Here is a 20,333-nt window from a genome sequence, read left to right as displayed (position 1 = left end):
GGGGCATTTGGCAATGTCTGGACATACTTTTGGTCTTCACACATGGCCAGGACTGGGGGGAGAAGGGGTGCTTCTGGCATCTAATGGGTAGCCCAGGGATGCGGCTAAACATCCTGTAACGCACAGTGCAACTTCTCCCAACAAACTACCCAGCCCCAAATATCAATATGCTGAGGAAGAGAAACCCTGGTAGAGACACCTCATCTTTCAGGCTTCTTCTAGATGCGGCCAAGTTCAACAGTTTCCTAGTTATTTCCTTGGAACTGATGGGCTGCCTGTCGCCCCCTGAGGATCATAACACCCAAGGCTGTAAGAGCTCCACCTGAGGAGTGTTGCCAGCTTGTGAGGCCTTACAGCGCCGTTTCTTTCTGGAACAGAAGTTGTCTGGCGCACTGAAGTTCAGTTTAATCTAATAGACAGAATTGTTACTTCATTAAAAATAAGTTAAATGCTCATATGTCTCCAGACCCTGCTCAAAGAGTAATTGTTTCCTTCTAGCCCTTTCAGATGTGGGTAGGTAGAACAAAGCCAATGAAAACTCAATTACTCTCTCTCAACACACAGAAAGTCCCTGTAGTGGCTTCAGTACCATACCACCTACATCTATTCCGTTAGGAGAAAAAAGCTGAAGACGGAAAAACAGTAATGCCTACAAGTGCCCAACGTCATCCCACTTAAAGTTTATTTCATGTGATTCTTAGCATGCAGTGTACTTTCTTGGGAAAAAAATGTTTTGTCCCAGTTCACATTATAAATTAATTTACAAATATAAAATTGTATTAGAAACAATATTTATAAAAGTTCATACGATTTTTCACATAGAAAAATATCCATAGAAACTGGTTTTTTGTACACACAATATGGGGGTAGGTAGTCTCTTTGGTTGTCTTTCTGCATAATACTTAACAAGTAATGGTCATGTTATTTATACCTCAATAAACTGTTCAAAAAATAATTTTCTGTATGTATATTTCAAAATAAAAATTTAAGAGAAATGCTGTGAGTCTCAAGATAGAATACACAGGGAAAAGTCAGAAATTTTTCACAATGCACTTGTGTTCCTTTTTCTAAAAAAATTAAAACCCCAAACCAGTAACGCTCCTATTGAAGACCCAACAACATGGTACAAAGGCAACAGGGCATATCTTCAGCTTAACGCAACGCTGTTCCAAAGAAATCAACTAACCACATTTGAATTAACGCTTTTTGGATAAGTGTCTGCCACGTACCAGGCACTCTACTGGGCACTGGGAGGATGACCATAAAAATTATTCAAATGAAGACACCTCTTGAGAAGTAAAAGGGAAGACTAAAAATAAATTATATTTAAAAAAATTTTTTGACCACAAATGGTTTATTTAAAAACTATAAAAATTCCATTTAAAGACTATTTTTAATAAAATTCTAAGACTTTGTTAAAAAATGAAAAATCCAGGACACATGCTAAAAGGGATGGAGCATCAAGTTAACTAGGACGATGGTCACCTCAGGACTGTGGCAGAAAAAATAAGGCAGAGGTGGTGTCCATTAACATCTCAAGTGATTTATTTCAACCAGAATCTTTGGTCCAATGAGATCTTGCTCATTCCTACCCCCGATATGCTATGTCTGCCTATGGACGCGGGCACCTTTGTTTTTCAGGAACTAGAACACAAAAGCTTACAAGCACCAGCTCTGGAGCCAGATTGCCTGGACCTGATCCTGGCCCCACGACTTACTAGCTGTGTGGCCTTGGGCGGTTACCTAATATCTTGGAGTTTCACTGCCCTCATATAAAAAACGAGGAGTAGTAGCAAACCCCATCTCCCAAGGTTGTTGTGAGGATTAACTGAGTTAATACACGTCAAGTGTCTAGAGCAGTGCCTGGCACACAGGGCTTGCCTGGGCACTTTTATTGCTATTAGTACCTACCATGTACCAGACACTGAGCATACGCAGAGGTGATTCGTGAGCTGGATACAGCTCAAGGATTTGTGGTGTTTCCTACTACAGTATTTTTAAAACTTTAATTTGTGACAAAGAATACAAATAGAGGTTTCCTATAAAAATCCACATATCCAACTTTTCTAGAAAAATCAGAAAGCTGCCAGGCAGGAGCTAACTATCTGCCCACAGCAGCCTTCATTCAGCTGCTCAGTCCCAGACACCCCCTACTGCTTCAGTTGCCAACTGCTACCTTTTTCCCACCCAATAACTTCATTCGCTTGTTTCCTAGCTGGCCCTGGTACACATCTGAGCTTGGAACCCTGATAAACAGTGATGAACAAAACATGGTCCCCGCCTTCACAGGGCTCACAGGTACCATCCCAGAACAGTGAGATGACTCTCTCTCCAGGGAGGCCCTTATCCAGAGAAGCCTGTAAAACCTCGCTGGGTTGTAGAAAGAGTTATCTACTAGACCCATGCTACTCCAGGTGTGGTCAATGGGCCACAAGATCACCCGGGAGCTCCAGAGAAATGCGGAGTCTCAGTTCCTGCCCCAGACCTACGGCCTTGGAATGTGCATTTTAACAAGATCTCAGGTGTGCATATTCAAGTCTGAGCAGCAGCGCTCTATACCTCGGAGCCCTCCCGGGGGTAGATGAGGCTGTTGACCATGCTGAAGTTGTAGAAAGGGCTGCTGAAGGGGCTGCTTTGACCCCCGCTGGTGCTGGTGGGGAAGGGGCTGTAATAGGAAGACCTCTGGCTGCTGCCGTTGCTGGTGCTGCTGTTACTCAGCTGCAGGTTGTCTGGCGAGGCCTCTGAGATGGAGCTGGGGGGAAATGCGCTGCTGGACGGCAGCTGGGTCCCCTGGATCCCTAGGTGGCGGCTGCCAGGGAGAGCTCGCTGGGTGCTCCCACTGCTGCTGACACTTAAGGTGCTGAGGCTGCTGAAGAAGGTGTTGAGGCACGGGGTGGAGGTGAGCATGGATCCTCCTGGGGAGGAGGCAGTACTCTTAGTACCCTCCGGAGGCTCCGGGGACTGCGAAGGCCTTAGCAAAGCCGAGGGGCTGTCTCCTTCTGGCTTCCCACCCACTGCAGATCCCAATCCTGAGGAAAGCCCTTCTTCTGATTTTGATGTCCCTGCGGCCACCGTGGAGGTGCTGCTGGCCTCGGAGCGGCGCTTCCGCTTCCGGCGGAAGTTCCCGTTGTCAAACATTTTCTCACAGTTTGGATCCAAGGTCCAGTAATTACCTTTCCCTATAGAGATGAGAAAGAAAGACAAGTCAGAGAGGGACCTAGTTTATGCTCGTGTATTCGGCTTCAGTTCTGGCAGAAGTCGGGCAGTCTCTCATTAAATGCTGACCAAGATGCTCAATCCACTCTGCCGTTTAAATTTCTCCTTTGGGGAGAGATTTTGTTCTTCACCTGCAAGGGGAAATCTGGAACAAAGATGTTCTGGCCACTTCTACCTCCTCCTGCATAGTGTCTGCTACTTAAATCTTAAGACCTAACTCTATTCCCAAGGCTCTTATAATTACCCAACACCTTCCCTTCTAGATCCATGTTGTGCCCTTGCAAAATCACGGAATTCTGGCGCTACTTAAACTTGAGGCTCCGTTTCTTGATTTACAAAAATAGGTATAGAAATAGTACCCACTTCATAGGTTGGCTTGAGGGTTAAACGATATCGCTGCATAGTAGCTGGCACATGTAAGCAGTGACAAAACAGGATCTGTCAGCATTATTTGCTGAAGGGGTACAATACTCGCCCCTAAAAAAATACCCCACTGAAAAAAGACAGTCTCAGAAAGCTGATCCTCTGCCTTGCTGAATGAACGAAAATGACAACAAAAGTTATTACTGAGCAATGAATGGTTTTAACAATGCCTTGGATGGCATATATTCAGGGTATGAGGAAGCTCCTGGAGTCTACGTCCCCTCTGTGCCTTGGGCAGGAGGTTTTTCTTAAGTTTTTCCTCCACTGGGCAAACCTCAGAGATCAGGGCCCCATTTCATGCAAGCAATGCTTGTGTCCTGCTTAGAAAATTTCCCTCTATCTAGCGCAAGTGAGGTTAAAAAAAGGATCTACCATCTTGGAGGATTTTGTCTCCCAACAGCTTTTTTCACTTCTGGCAAAAATCTCTGGCATCTGAAAGGACGGTGAAGCACTTACCTGGCCGTGAGTGCTTGCTCAACTCCTCAACATTATTACCTCCACTTTTCAGATGGGCAGACTGAGGTGCAGAATGGTTAGTAACCTGCCGTACTCCCAGTCAGCAAAGGTAGAGCCAGGATGTAAGCAGGCTGGCTCTAGACTCAGCAGTCTTAACTGCCCACTTCTATGCTGCCTCCTCAAATTAGCACACACTCCCCCACACCCACTATTTCTACTGACACATTTTCTGCAAATAGTTGCAGAAAAAAATGTATTGCTACAACTACCATCTAAACAATACTACCTGCACCTATCAGGATATTTATACTGTGCCACCTTGATACCAAGCGCTTTGACCAGACACTAGCTATAGATCTTTGAACTTTTTAGAAAGTCCAGAGGCGTATACGACAATTTACATGATGATCTCAGGTGATTCCGAAGCCAAACAGGGAAGACGCACCTTCTAGAACTGCATGCCCTGTCCAATACAGTAACCTCTAGGCACACGTGGCTTCTGGGTGCTTGAAAAGTGGCCAGTCCCAGTTGAGATGTGGTGGAAAACACACACAGGATTTTGAAGACTTGGTACCAAAAAAATAAAGTATCTCACTAATAATTTTTATATTTGTTCTATGTTGAAACATTATTTTGGGTTACTTAGAAAATACTAAAAATAATTTCACTGGTTTCCTTTTACTTTTTTAATGTGGCTATTAGAAAATTTACAATAGTTTGTACTCTATTTTTATTGGAAAGCACTGCTCCGGAATGACTTCAGATACGAATACTCCAGAAGATTTACATAATTTACACAAATCCTGGATCTCTGTAGTGTGCATCTCAAGTGGTTTTATTTCTCTTCTCCTTTTCTATCACCACTCTGCCTCCATCTCCCTCGTCCTGGGCTCCTTCTGAAAACCTCAAGGAGGATTCCATTTCTCTCCTGTTTAGGAGCTTTTCTCTTGCCTCCACTTCTCAGGAAAGAGGAAAACTACTAACACTGCACTGGAACGCAGCCCTCCTCCCCCCAGGGCTTAGATCAGAACGGAAGCAGATTTGGAGTTTTCATTTTTACACTTCTAAATAACTAAGGTACCACAACCGCGATTTGAAGGACCCAGCTAAAGTTCTCTGATCCCGCTGCCCCTGTCTCCCGAGGCCTGTGCCTCTATCCTCAAATCCTCTCTCAAGGCTGGCACAGTGCTCCTTTCATGAAGAAGAGAGATCGTCTCTTAGGAACCTGATGCAGGAAGAAGTGCATTATGGAAGGCTGTTCCTCTTGGTCTCTCACCACCTCTTTTGTGAAATGTGATGGGATTCTCAGCTCATCTGAATCCCTTTACAGTCATTCCCTATCTGAGAGCTCACCGGTGTTCTTCTTCCTAACCAACCTGCCTGTAACCTGACCCTCCCGACCCTCCCTTCAACTGGCCCGAGGAACACCACCCAGGGGTGCCTTTCTGTTTGAGGATACGAGCTTTTTCCTTTTTCTCTAAGCGGCCAGCCTCTGCGTGTGTGTGGGTGGGTGGTGTGGGGGAGTGAGTGGGTGTGGGTGTAAGGGACGAGCTCCTCCCTCACCGGGTCCTCCCTCGGGGGATGCTCTGATCACTTTTTGTCCTCTGGCTTCCCCTCACCCTAATCAGAGAGGTTCAGGTGGCTGTTCCTCCACCGGCTCCCACCCCCAGTTAGAATGAGAAGACTCCGCGTGCATCTTCAAGTCAACCACACTCAGACCCCCCACCCCGCCCACGCGCCGCTTCCCCACCCTCCCGCCGGCGGGGGAAGCACCTGTGCGGCTGCCCTCACCTGGGTCGTCCTCGTCGCGGGGCACCTTCTTGAAGCAGTCGTTGAGCGACAGGTTGTGGCGGATGGAGTTCTGCCAGCCGGCCTTGCTGCGCTGGTAGAAGGGGAAGCTGTCGGCCACGAACTGGTAGATGTGGCTGAGCGTGAGCTTGCGCTCGGGCGCGCTCTGAATGGCCATGGCGATGAGCGCCGAGTACGAGTAGGGCGGCCGCACCATCTTCATCAGGTCCTCGCGGCTGGCCATGGACAGCCAGCCCAGCTCGCCGGGCGCGGCGGGCCCCGCGGGCGAGGCGGGCGCGGCGGGCGCGGGCTGCGCGAAGGGCCGCTGAGCGCAGCCGAAGGTGCCGGCGGCGGGCGGCGGCTGCAGGAAGGGCCCGGCCGCGCCCCCGGGGGGCGGCGGCGGCGGCGGGGCGCCCAGGTAGGCGGCGGCGGCGGCGGCGGCGGCTGCGGGCGGGCCGCCCACGCCCGGCCCGTTGAGCCACAGGTAGGGGTTGGCGGCGGCGGCCGGCGGCGCGGCGTAGTCGGCCAGCCCGTAGGGCGCCCTGGAGGCCGGGGGCGCGCCCGGGGCGGTGGCGGCGGCGGCGGCCGGGGGCAGGCCGGGCTGCGAGTACACGCCGAAGTTGTCGCCGCAGTAGAGAGCCATGTCGGCGGCCGTCGGCGGGTGCGGCGCGGCGGCGGCGAGGGGCGAGCGGGGCTGGTCTCGCCGCTCGGGCGAGAGCATCCCTTTGGGGGCCAACCTTGCGGCCCCGCCTCGGCCCGCGCTCGGCGACCGGTGCTCCGGGCGGGGGTCGGGCGGCTGCGCGCGGGGCGCCTGCGAGCCGGCTTCTTATAACCGTCGGCGGCGCGGCTCCTCCCGGGCCGGGCCCGGGGCTGGGCGGTGGCCCGCGGGCAGGGGCTCTCCACGCCCCCGCCACGCCCCACCTGCCCGCGCCGCCAGGGGAGCGCGCCCGAGCCGCGCGCCGCCCGCCCGGCCGCCCCGCCCCTGCAGCCCCTCCTCGCGGGCCCGGGAGCGCGGGGAGCCCGGGGAGGCAGCGGGGCGCCGGCGCCTCCAGGTTTAAGGCGAAGAGCACCCCGTTCCTAGCCACCGTATTCTTAGCCCAATAAGGAGCTAAAATAACGAATACTAAAACAAAGAGAAGATAACCGAAATAGTGCAACTGTTTTCTAAATGGTCCGTAAGTTAACTTGCGGTGGCCGCTTAGAGCACCTGCCTCCCTGCTTCAGTTTTTCTACCTGAAGCCTGTACACCTTTTGTGATCGAGTTGGAAGAGATTCACGTCCGGTCTTAACTGACCGGCTCCCGGTCGGAAATAATAGACGTGAATTGCAACCCTTTGGGGGTATACGGTAGGTTATATTAACGGGCATCCTTGGTGTGTCCCCCTCTCTTAGTGAGTTCTGTGATGTCAGAGACCGAAGTCGGTTTTTAATTTCTCTAACTCTGTCTCTAAACACGCAATAACTATATTTTGGTTCACATTCGGCAAGTGTTTGTAAATTTTATGTCCGGTTTGTGCAGTCTTTTGGTGTGATTTGTCGTCTTCAAAAACAAAAGGGTGAACGTTTTCAAAGACATTAAATAAGTGGGTTCGGAATTAGCATTTTAAAACCAACTGTAATTTAAACAGTGCGAGAAGCGCTCGTTTACAAAAAACGGTCTCAACGAATTATGGTGTATGACTTGCCCTCTACTTTTGTAAGTTTTCAAATGCGGCTCCTGCCAGGAAAAAAACAAAACCAGTACTGTGGCGACTTCACATGCCAAGCAATCGTTACTTACTGCTTCCGAACAACAATAAGAAGAAAATTGTTTCTTATTCCATTAAAATTATTCCTAAGTGTGTTCTTGATAAGTGACAGGTCTGAGGTTCTCATTTAAGAGAGGGGAGGGGGGAAGTTTTATTTTTTTCTGCCAAGTGCATACTGACAGTTCAGAATACTTAATAATTCGGAAACGCTCCCCACCCCCTTCCCGGACGCATTTATTTTCATGATAAAGTTAGTTATGTACTTTGGGGAAAATCATCGTCTTCTGTTATTTCACTTCTTAAAAAACATAATGCAGAGATATTTAACTAGCAAATTTTGGTACCTAAAATGCAAATCACACTTCAAATGTAATTGTTTTTCGTCTTTTCCGGAACCAGACAGGAATTATTGTCAACTATGAAGCACAGTATTTCTTTCAACCTCTTGCAGATACTATCGAATGGAATAGTGTTTGCCTAAATTGTATTTTGATTTAAGCGTCTAAATGTTTTCTTTATTTAGATAAGCACAGTGCTTTTTTTTCTCCCCAAATGACCCAAAATGATGTTTTGTTTTGTTATTTCCCTTGGGATGTTAATAAGGATGGCAACTGTAATCCAAGAAATTATAAAACAATTTTTAATGTTATAATGCCCAGATATACTACTTTTTCTTAAATTTGAAGGTCTAAACTGAAAAAGAGAAAGTCCAAAAGAAAACTGGAAACCTAGATGGCAATAAATGAGGAAAAATTTGAAACCAGCTCCCCTTTGGTAATTGACACCCTTAAGAGTTTACTACCTTCCCTTGTTTTTTAGCAAGTTGTTTACCCATACGTACTTTGCAGTTTTTAAGGGTTGTTTTTTTTTTCAGTCAAATTCTTAACCCGTTAACTCCAAATTATTCTGAGCGAGAGGCCATGATAGCAGATTATTGTTTCTTGCTTTGATTAAAGGTTCTGCCTAGTAGAGATATTTTTGTTCCTTAGCTACTGTAGACATTATCTTTTGCGGACTTAGTTTTATTTAAAAATGACAGAGCCACCTAGCGGCTCTTTGCCTCTGTTACAGCATACATCATGTAGGGATCTGTGAGGTGGATACCCCCTCTAGGGGTTTGAAAGATACTTTTCTATCTATTTTCAAACACATCTTAATTAGATAAGCTTAAAACTATTATTGGTTGTGGCCTGGGTTTTTTAAATATCAAAATTAAAATAATGTTCTCTTAATCCCTATTTTTCTTTTGGTGAGGAAGATTGTCTGTGAGCTGACATCTGTTCCAGTCTTCCTCTACTCTATGTGTTATGCTGCCACGGCACAGTTTGATGAGCGGTATGTAGGTCCGCACCCGGGATCCGAACTTGCAAACCCCATGCAGCCCAAGTGGAGCGGGGAACTCCGCCACTACCCCAACAGGCCAGTCCTTAGTCCCTATTTTTAAAAAAGGAAAACAAACTTACAAAGCATGTGATACACTGAAAAAAACGTAAACAGGATAAAAACTGTACCTAAAATGCAAGTTCCCCATAATCATGTTTTTTCAAATTGCCTTTTCACAAAAAGATGTAATTAAGGCAATTGATTAATGTATCTATGCCAGTGTAAAAGAAGGATAGACTGTTATGTGTTTTCATCACTGGAAAATAAACCGTTTGGGGAAATTATTCAACCCAGAGAAAATATCTTGCTTATTTTCCACTGACACTTGGTAACGTTCTTGTTGCTTCTTTGAAATGGCTGAGCAACAACAGTGATTTACAATGGAATGTGGTAATTTTTTGGTTTACAATGGAATGTGGTAATTTTTAACAAATATTGTAACAGAATATAAAATTTATTACACTCATTAATTTATAGCATCATAGAAACATTAGCACGTTAATGTTTGCTAGTATTTTTACATGTTTATAGAAGAAGAGAAAGGTGTGTAATATAAATTGGAAATAAGCTCAGTGCTCCTAACTTGTAATGGCTGCCAACTTAGAACAACATCGAGCTGTGGGCAGAGTCAGTCATTTCTATGTCAGCATCGTGGTTTACCTTGTGTCATCTATGAAAAAGCCACAGGGGGAAATCATGAAATTTACCCGTGTCTCCTACCTGGCTTTCTACCTTGCACTGTCGTTATACCTATCTTACCTCTTCTAGTAAATCAGAGGCCCTTTGAAGACGAATCCTTACATGTAATTCATCTTGTTTTTTTTTTAAATATCTTGCCCACGATAGGCTAGGCAAATATCAACTTTTGAAAAAAATTATAGATTTTGAAAATATGTTGAATTCATAAAAGACAACTTACAAATGCCATGTTGGAATATTAATACGCTGATTCAAGGATGTATAAACATACACACACACAAAACCCACAAATACCCAAAACGGGACCTGGGGAAAATTTCTATAATGAAGAATAGAAGCATTACTCAGGTGTGGAGAAAAAGCCCAACTCTGAAAATAATTTACTAGAGTAATGGAAAGAACATTTTAGAAAATATCTGCTTTTTTGTTGTCAATAAGAAAGTTTGGCCTTTGTGAAACAAGAGGTCAGAATAAGATACAAAGTAAAACTCTGGTGCACCTGGAGTTGAAGAAGGAACTCAAGGAGGTGAGAAAATAGTGCGGGAGAACTCGGATTGTAATCTGAGGACACAGTTTTTGGAATAATGAGGTGACAATGACCTGACCATATAGGCCAAAATATGTAAGATTAATTAGTGCCTTTATTGTTTTGGTGAGGAAAGAAGAGATTATTTAAGAAAAGATGTTGAGACAACCGGAGCTGGACCCACTACCTCATTCCTGACTTGCTGTCATTTTTTTTCCAGCTTCTGACCACTTAATTGGTTCTCATTTTAGAGCCGGTAGTGTCCTTAGTGAGGGGCAAACTGGAGAGCCTCTGGCCTCTCCCGGTCCATAGCTCAAAGGCTATGACTTGCAGACTGAAACAGAACTCAGAGGGACCATTCATTTGCTCCTTTAACAAATATTTAGGGCTCTACTTAGTCTAAGAGTTGGTGGGAAACTGAGGCAGCAAGCTTTCCACCACCTTGACTTTATCTTCTGTTCCAAGAATACCTTTCCCTTGTCAGCCTTTTATGTTGACGTTGGCCAGATGGCCCTGGCCAGTCGCCCACTCAGCCACCTGGAAGTCAGGGAAGACTGGAGTGAGCTACAAACACAGAGTGGGGCAAAAACCAAGCTCATGGAGGTTCAGAAGCAGGGACATGGCCCAGGGACCACCCAGCCACACACCAGCTGACCCCCAAGACTCATGCCCCTCTTCCCACTGCAAACATTAGGTCCAGGAAGTGTAGCAAAAAGAATGAATCCTGAGTATTCTAGAAGCCTAAAGCATCTGAGGATAACACAGAAGTTCCATGTACTTAATCCAGAAAACTAAGAGGAAAAATTACCAGCCAAAACAGTGGTGTTCCAACAGTTCCTTTGACTGAGCGAAGTTATTGAATGTGGCTCCCCTGTTTAAACCTTACACCTCTTCCTGTTTCTTCCCTCTCTCCTCCCTAATTCTCTGGAATGCTTCCTGGCCTCTGGCTCTCACTGATTATCCACATTCTTGAGCTTCCTCAACTAACCTCTCAGATTCCTCCTTCTGCACCAGACCAGGCTCCCAGAGTGTCTTCAGCTCTCCTAGGATGACTTGCCTTGCAGAGCCTCTCCCTGCCCTGAATGCATCCTGGCTCCCCCAGGATCCTCCCGTGGTGTCCTGAGGCCATCTCAGTTGAAGGCTGCATCCCCCTGCTCCTCCCTCCTCAGGGCAAGAAGGCCCTCCAGCCCTGCTATCATGCTGGATGGTGCCAGCATCCACCTGGATGGCTCATCCACACTCTGGCCCCTCATTTCCAATAACCAACTCCTCTTCTGCAGGTCAGTCACCCTCTATCCTGGGTGTCCTATGAGGGCAGGGACTGTGTCTTTTGTTGCTCCTTTTTTTAGGTTAAGTCATTAAATGCAGTCTCCCACTTGTAAGTGTGCAGTCAGGATTCAAGCCCAGGCAGGCTGGCCAAGGAGACGTGCGAGGAGCCCTCAGCTCAAATTACCTCCTCTGTTATTTCCCCAGTGCCTCACCCAGTGCCTGACATTTGTGCGTGCTCGATTATTGTGTTGCTTAATAAATTAAAAAGTTAAAAAGCATTAAATCGTGTAAAACGGAAATTAAAAGTCTCACCCCTACAACCTCCTACTCCCTCTCTTTACATAGTCCTGCTCACCAAAGGCAACCACTTGCCATCCGGTTCTTATGCTTTCCTCCAGAAAGTGTTCTGAGGTGCTTACATGCACAGCTACTGCACTTGTCTGCCTCATTTCGTCCATCAGGAGTTCCCTTTCATGGGATATTCAGTGGGGACCCACCAGTATGGCTTTGAGTGGGTGGTTTATAGCCGGTGCCTGTTCTAATTTGTTAGTGCCCCTGCATACCTGTTAGGCAATATTTTGAATTTAACCTATTTTTGATGGGTTTTTGGATTATTTCCTTATTTAAAAAATATGGCCTTGTTTGCTTATAATAGTAAATTCCTAGCTGGGATTTGCTGGGTCAAAGAGTATGTACCTCTATTTTTTTTTTTTTTTTTTTGAGGAAGATTATCCCTGAGCTAACTGTTGCCAATCCTCCTATTTTGCTGAGGAAGGCTGGCCCTGAGCTAACATCCGTGCCCGTCTTCCTCTACTTTATATGTGGGATGCCTACCACAGAATGGCTTGCCAAGTGGTGCCATGTCCGCACCCAGGATCCCACCTGGCGAGTGGAATGTATGCACTTAACCGCTGCGCCACTGGGCCAGCCCCCTCCTGTGGCTTAATGATTGTAGTGAGCGCGGTTTGTTGTAGTTGTTATTGCCTGTTTAACAACTCTATAAAGAAACACGCTTCCATTATTCCCAGTTTGTAAGGTCTATGTGGGATTGGCCATTGCGCAGGGACAGGCTAGAGACTCAGACTCAGCCTTGCCAGTGTTGCTTTTCCCTCCCCAGTGATTGTTTGAGGCAGGCGAGTGATTTGAGCCAGTCATTTAAGATCTTCCTCAGGACTTATGCTGGGATTATCAGGAAAAAGTTTTTCTTCACAGGAATTGGTTCCTGTGCAGAGGTTGTAGTCCTGATAGGGCCGTCTTTGGTACCATGAGGGAGACCCTGCCTGAGAATGCAGATGACACCAAGTGAAGCTGAGTGACAGAAATGAAGACACATCCTGCATCTAAGGTTTGAAACCCTTTATCCAGGATCCTCCTTCACCCCCTTGAACTTCCTGATTTCATTAGATAACAAATTTCCTTTTTGATTTAATGTTAGGATGGTGTTATTGGCTGAATTGTGTCCCTCTGAAATTAATACATTGACATTCTCATCCCTAGTACCTCAGAATGTGACTCTCCGGAGATAGGGTCTTTAAAGAGGTAATTAGGGTAAAATTAGGTTATTAAGGTGGGCCCTAATCCAATACGACTTGAGGAGATTGGGACATAGACACAGACACACAGAAGGAAGACCATGTGAAGACATAAGCCAAGGAGAGAGGCCCTCAGAGGAATCGAACCTTGCTGACACCTTGATCTTGGACTTCTAACCTCCAGAACTGTGAGGAAGTACATTTCCATTGTTTAAGCCGCTCAGCCTGTGGTGCTTTGTTCTGGCAGCCCTAGCAAACTAACACAGGGGGGTTTTTACCTCTCAGAAGAAAGTGCTGGTTACTCCAATCCACATCTCGCACGTGAGCTTCTAGCCCAGCAATCAACTCCTCCTGGACATTTCCTCTTTGTTTTCTTACAAGTCATCTCACATACAACATGTCTAAGCAGGCCATCGTACTTCTCTCAAAACCCACTTCTCCAGTATTCCCTGTCTCTGTGAAGGGCCTCTCCCCTCCACCATTGACCCAGTAATCTAAGCCAGAAATGGGGGGTTCTTCTACCTCAGTGACCAAGTCATGGCATGGTAGTTCTTTCCTCTCTCTGTCCTACTGGGAACATCAAGGGTTAGCGCACCATCATCTCTGTCCTGGATTATTGCACTTGGCTCCTAGCTGACCTCCCTGGCTCCTTTTGTCACCTTCCAATCCTCTCTCTACACCACCCTCATAATGACTTTGTAAAACAGCAAATCCAGTCATGACACCTCCTGCTTTCAACTCTTTAGTGGCTCCCACTGCTCTCAGGATAAAGTCCAAACTGACGCATGGCATACATGATCCTAGGAGAGGTAGCTTATTAGCCGGGCTTGTCTACACTCCCTGCTTGCTTTGCACTCTCTTCTAAAGCTCAGTATTTCCCTAATCCAGTCATTCTAATGTCCTCTTCATGGTTCTCTATATCACTTATGCTAATCATTACTTAATATTTTTCTTCTAATTGGTTCAACTTTTAAAATTAAATTCCATTATTTGGAAAAGAAACCATATAGCACTACTGTAAAAATTTTTAAAAAGTATATATAGGGGCCGGCCCCATGACCGAGTGGTTAAGTTCGTGCCCTCCACTTTGGTGGCCCGGGATTTCACCGGTTCAGATCCTGGGTGTGGCCAGGTCATGCTGAAGCAGTGTCCCACATAGCACAACCAGCGGGACCACAACTACAATATACAACTATGTACTGGGGGGCTTTGGGGAGAAAAAGAAGACCAAAAAAAAAAAAAAAAAGATTGGCAACAGATGTTAGCTCAGGTGCCAATCTTTAAAAATAAATAAATAAAATTAAAAAGTATATATAGATATATCTATATACTATAAATAGCACTTGCCATAAATAGAAAGTAAACAATTTAAATGGATCTTTAAATTGCTGATGAATTTGTTCCCTTAAATCATGTTGTTAAATTTCAAAAAAGTTTAAAAATAAAAACATAAATAGTGTAATACAAGTAGGAATAAACTTACTTTCATTAAGAAAGATCCAAACCTGAAAATAAATTCCTCGATAAGAACAGCACTACTTACGATCAGTTTGGTAACAAAGTGATGTTCAGTTTGATGATGCTTATTTTAAAATTAAGATTAAGGCAAAATTCTACATTGGTAAAATAAATTCTATTTTTTGAACTTTTTTTGACAACATGAAGAGTTGCAGTTTACATGTATTTATGTGGGAATGGAAAAAGATATTTAATTGACCCATTTGATAGGTTTGGCTAACTTTTATTTAAAAATGTTTGATTTAAGAAGCCATCTGAAGTAATCCTTAGGATCTCTTGTAAATTTGTGAAGCTGGAATCCAAGATAACATCCAAAAAGGAATGGAGAAAGGATTTCTTGTGCCCTGACTACTGTCACTGGACAATGCTTGTGAAATGCGTTTATCAGTCCTGTCAAATGTTTTTTCATGCCCTGCAAAATACTCTCAGCAAGTATTTCAGGTGAGTTTATAATCAGGTTCGATTGTTTATTGAGCATGACAGACCCTGGCCCTGGATCCAGGCAAACATGATGAACCATGAGTCTCTGCTCCCACATAGCCTCAGATAAGGAGACGGCTCCCACTCCACGTGACCCAGAGCACCAAGGGACCCACGTGACCCAGACTGCAGGCTTACAATCCCCAAGGTCACTTTATCTTGCCTGGAAATAGTGAAATAAGCTTGTCTTTTAAGGATAAATTAGGCTTTCAAATGAGCAAAATTTATCTACAAGATATGCTAATTTGCAAATCCTCACCCAGTCATGCATACGATGTCCATGAAGATAGAAATTTTCTTCTAGAAAGACTTACTTCTTCTCCTATCTTGAAAAGACAGGTGTGGAGCTTCAGTATGAAGGAGTAGTCACTGCCCAATACTTCTCAAAGTTGAAAAGGTTGAGAATTCAGTGACCTGTGCTTAACATAATTGACAATTTTAACTGCCTCCTGGAATCTTCCTGCCTATTTTCTGTGGCCAAGACTTCCCCAGTGTACGCAACAATGGATGGTCTTGGCTGTCCAGCCTGGATGAAGGGAGTCCATTCTCCAACCTGTTCAACTAGCCATGGCTCTAGCACCCTCCATGCTTTCCCCAAAGTGCTGCTCCCAAGCCTCGTGATGCTTTGTCATGAGTGAATCAGTAAGTTGAAAAACCAGTTCTCTTCAGTTGTATGAGTTGACGGGTCAAGATGTAACCATGGTCTTAATTCAGCCTGTGTCTGATAAACACACAAAATTTGGCCGATTTTACGATATTGGTGGCTTCATCAGTTTGCTAGACTCCATTATATATAAAATCTTTGTATAAGCATCAGATATATTTTACTGACTTACTGCATCTCTTCTTAACCGACCTCCAAGTGAACCTAGATTCATTCTTCTAATCCCAGTTCCAGCAGCCTTTCTATCCTGGGGCCCTTTGCTTTGATCCTACTCTTTGAGCTTGGTAATTGCCTTTCCTATAATAGGCAAGGATAGATGGTTTTTGATGGTAATAATGATGGTGATAATGTTCGTGACAACCTTGACCCTGTGGCTGCTTCCTGACTCTGGATCTACTTGGGTTGACGCCACCCAGCCAAGACTGAGATTGGAGAAGCTGGACTGACCTAATTTTTCAACCAGTGCTTCTCACTCCTGTGACAGTCACTCAGGGAGTTTGTTAAAATGCAGATTCCTTGGCCCCACCCCATGGAGTCTGAGTCTCCAGGGTGGGATGCCTGCGGGCTGCTTACTTTTTAACCTCCACCCTCCAATGATCCTGATACTTGAGTTTGGGAGCACAATCACCTATTAAAAACTTTAAAAATGAGGTAAAATCTTGCCTATATATACATATAAATGATAAGACACTAATTCTAAAGTTGGGGAGATCAGAGAGGGGTATCAGAAACAATCGAAGTCTTTTTCAACTAATAGGAGTCCTCCCCTTGTCTCTGTTGGAGATGACAGGAGAGAGCCATGACTAGCAGGGATGTGCCTGTAGCATCGCTGGGAAGTGGAGGGGCCGAGGCAAACAGTTGAGAGCCTTGCTAAGGAGCAGAGAGTATACAAGATGTGGAAATAATCAAGGAGCTCTTCATATCAATGCATTAATATATATTTTGAAAGAAAAAAAAAAGGTGGCTGTGGGGGGAAAGGAAATCTTATCCCAAATAGAGCATGGGGAGCTAAAAATGGAATAAACTTGAATACGGAGAGCACAAATCATTGTGGAATGCTGGCTAAATCTGCCTTTCTACAGCAGAGCCTCCCCATGAGCCTCTGACAAAGGACCTCAGAAGCATTTTTGGCAATAGAGCGAAGTTTCAGTTCTCTGGTTTCTGTAGTCGGAGAGACCTGGGTTCCCATCTCAGCTTTGCTGCTTATTAAGCTTAGAGAACAGTACCACCAGCTAAAGAACTATTTGAATCTCTGAATCTTGAGTTTCTTGCGTATAAATATAGATGGCAACGCCTAAATTGTCTGAAGGATTAAAAGTGAAAATGTGTGTAAAGTACTAAGTTTTCATGGTGGTTTTTATCATTGCCTATTTTTTATTTTTTGAATTGATAAACCTGGGCATGAAGTATACTGCCTTTGCTCATGGATAAGGCACAGATCAGAAACACAGGGCAAAGATAAGTGGACTTTTCCATGCTGGAAAAATTAAAATACGAGTTTCCTCTGTAAACCATTAGTTGGACCAATCTTATTCATGAGAGAATATTTGGCCAAGTGGTTGCAAATGAAACATTCAACTTTTCAATATATAACATATGAAACTTCTTAGTTTGGTGAAAAATTAATGGGGTGCCAATAATGTGCCAGATCCTTGACGAGGCACAAGAGAGAAAAAGACAGAGTTCCTACCCTCAAGGTGCCCCCCACTAAGGAAAAGCATAAAAGGGAAGTGATTAGGTTGGAAGAAGGTTCTGTGGGAGTTGTAATAATACTTTCCTTTAAGGTATTAGTAATTTTCTTATCTTTTAGTAAATTTCTTATCTTATAGTAAATTTCTTATCTTTCTGGGAGCTCCATTTATTTTTGGGAGATTGAGCCCTTTGTCTATAATATGAGTTACAATATTTTTCCCAATATTCTCTTTTGACTTTGTTTCAGTGGGATTTTTTTGTTTTTTTGTTTTTTTAATGGGTTTTAATAGACAAACACACACATACACACAGTGACACATCACAAAGATAAGTGAATTTGAAAGGAACCAGTTTCCAGTGTGACGGAAAGCTGTTGTTTCAAGAAAGGTGCACAGGCTTCAGCTGACGGCCAGCTCCGTGCAGTTTTTTTGTTTTGTTTTTGTTTTTGACCATGCAGGTATCGTTGTTATATCATCAAATACCAATATCTTCTTTAAGGGCTTCTAGATTTTGTGTCAGAGTTGTCAGGCCTTCTCCATTCTGAGACTATAAAATAATTCGCCCGTGATTTCTTCTAGTACTTTTACATTTCCACTTTTTATATGCAAAGTTTCGATCCATTGTAATTCATCTGGATGTGAGATAAGGATACAATTTTATTTCTTTCAGAAGGCCACCTGGATGTGCCAACATCATTTATTAAATAGTCCCCTTAATTTACTTGGTCTTATAGATAATATAAAACAGTTTGGTGTTGAGTTCTCAGATGACAGAGTCATTGATATTCACTAATGATGACCCTGAGTCTTCAATAAAAGATTATGTTGTGTAGTCTCTTGTTAAGAGGCAAGGGGAGTGAGTGATTTATATAGAATGATTTTTAAACACTCATTTTAACATTTTTTTGTTTTGTTGCTTAAAGGCAATTATTTAAAAAATTTGCATCTTAGCACCCCATAGCCAAGATAAATCTAATACAAGGCATAAAATAAAGCACTCCTTTTCTTATTGTTGCGCACCGAAATAATAAAAATATCTTGGTAACTAAAATTAAAATAAATATGAAAACCTCAGAGAAAACCTGTTTGTAGTGACAAGCCACTGACTGGCCAAAGGTTGCGCATTTCCAGGATCAGCTGGCTAACTATCGACACCCCTGTAGTTGTTCTGGATCAGAAACCCTGAGTATTTAAGACATCATTTCGTTTGGAATTCAAGGGTAAGTTCTGAAACTCTACGTAGGAAGGAGCCTCACGCTAACTTACATGCCCATCACCAGCGTGAGAGACTGTTTCCTCACATCCTTATTCAAGACTGGATATAACCGAAGTTTACTAATCTGATAGATGAAAAGCACCTCATTTGTTGTTTTATTTTTTATTTCTTTAATTATGAGCGAGTTTGTATATCTTTTCATATGTGGATTCTTTTTCTGTGAACAATGTCCTTTGCTCATTTTTGTTGGACTGTTTGACTTTTTGTTACGCATCTGTAAGAATCCTTGCATTAACCCCTCCCCTTGGGACGGGTGGGCCCAGCGGCCACTAGGGCATGTGGCTTGGAGTACAGGCACTGGATTTCGGCTCTACTCATTACTTTAGGAGTTCCACTTATCCAGGGCACACCCTGCCCGACTGTTCACAGCAACACTGTCTCATCTAATTTTCATAAACAATCCTAGGAAGAAAATGCTATTATCCCCATTTTAGGTCACTTGGCCAAAGCCACACGGTGAGTCAGTGGTGACTTTGGAGCCCATGATTAATCATTGCGCTGTGTAGCACCTACCACACAAGGTTATAGTGAGTATTAATCAGGACAGTCCTCAGAAAGCACCCAGCACAGTGCCTGACAGATGATAAACACTTAGTAAAATGTGTGTGATGTTAGCATTTAGTCTGTCGCGTGTTGCAAATACTGTTTTACAATTTTGGCATTTGGCATTTGATGTGGCTTGTGGTGTGTTTGCTAATCTACAAAATTTTTGTGTAATCAGATTTCTTTATCTTTTTCATTATGACTTTGGTTGTGACTTTTGCTTTGTTGGGCATTTGTGAAGACAAAACAATTGAATAAGATAGCTACTCCGGTATTAATCAGGGGACAAGTTAACTTTCAAAGAGACCCTCAAATACAAGATTACAGTGGACTCCTTCTCTCCGGTGGAGCAGACCTGATGTGGGACGTGCCTCTGCGCCAGAGGCTTCCCACTGACCCAGGCACTTTCTCTGTTAGAAAAGAACATGGGACAGGGGACGGAGAAGAAGTGGAAGACAAGCAATTTCCCTTAAAGGGAGCAACATTCGTTTCCACTTAAATCCCCTTGGAACTTAGTCACGTGGGCACACCTGGCTGCAAAGAAAGCTGGGAAATGTAGTCTCAAGCTGGGTGGCCTGTGTGCTGCTGAAACAAGGGGCTGGGTGGGCAGGGCATGGCTCTTGTACTAAAAGAAAGGAGAGAGCACCAGGGTGCAATTTGCAGTCAGCACCACACCTCCCCAAACCCTGTGTCCTCTTTGTGAAACTCCCCCCTTCCTGAACTTACTTCGGGATAACATTTCTCGGCGGCAAGAATTTCAGTTCTTGTAGATGCGCTTTTTTTTTTTCCAAGTTCTTTTGTTGGGGATAATTATAAGAGGTAACTCAGAGTTAGGAAAAGAAAAGAGAAATAATACTTCTTGCCTCCTGAGGGTCTTGGCAAGTTCTGCTTCCTGGGCCTGGACCACCTTCCCAGTCTTTCAGCCAGTTAATTGCTACCTGTTGTTCAGATGCCAGCCCCAAGCCCCATCCTCAGAAAAGCGTCCCGGCTTCTTCCCTCCCCTTCCTCCCAGGGTAGATGGGGGCTCCTTTATAATCGTCTCATATTACCTTTTCTTCCCGGCACTTTCCCGGGTGGGAACTAGGACGTGTTAGTGTGACTATTTGGTTGAGGCTTGCCCT

General features: G+C 44.5%; 2 protein-coding genes across 2 annotated transcripts in view; one reads left to right on the top strand and one right to left on the bottom strand.

Annotated features, from left to right (window-relative positions):
• Positions 1-660: 660 nt before the first annotated feature.
• On the bottom strand, positions 661-6,724 carry FOXI3 (forkhead box I3). The gene is made up of 2 exons (XM_008518650.2): positions 5,887-6,724; positions 661-3,179 (listed from the first exon to the last, which is right to left on the bottom strand). Exons 1-2 carry the CDS (start codon positions 6,602-6,604, stop codon positions 2,554-2,556), a joined length of 1,344 nt encoding a protein of 447 aa, XP_008516872.2. The 5' UTR covers positions 6,605-6,724; the 3' UTR covers positions 661-2,553.
• A 137-nt stretch (positions 6,725-6,861) lies between these two features.
• SPMIP9 (sperm microtubule inner protein 9) overlaps positions 6,862-20,333 on the top strand; it is a 62,402-nt gene continuing 48,930 nt past the window's right edge. Inside the window, exons 1-2 of the mRNA XM_070573665.1 lie at positions 6,862-7,230; positions 8,890-8,966. The gene's annotated coding sequence lies outside the window, so the exon portion shown is untranslated. The remainder of the gene's footprint in view (positions 7,231-8,889; positions 8,967-20,333) is intronic.

The sequence above is a fragment of the Equus przewalskii genome, chromosome 14 (genome assembly GCF_037783145.1).
Source record: "Equus przewalskii isolate Varuska chromosome 14, EquPr2, whole genome shotgun sequence".
Classification (NCBI taxonomy): Eukaryota; Metazoa; Chordata; class Mammalia; order Perissodactyla; family Equidae; genus Equus; species Equus przewalskii.
The sequence above is the reverse complement of the archived record's forward strand: the minus strand, read 5'-3'. Positions and strand labels throughout refer to the sequence as shown.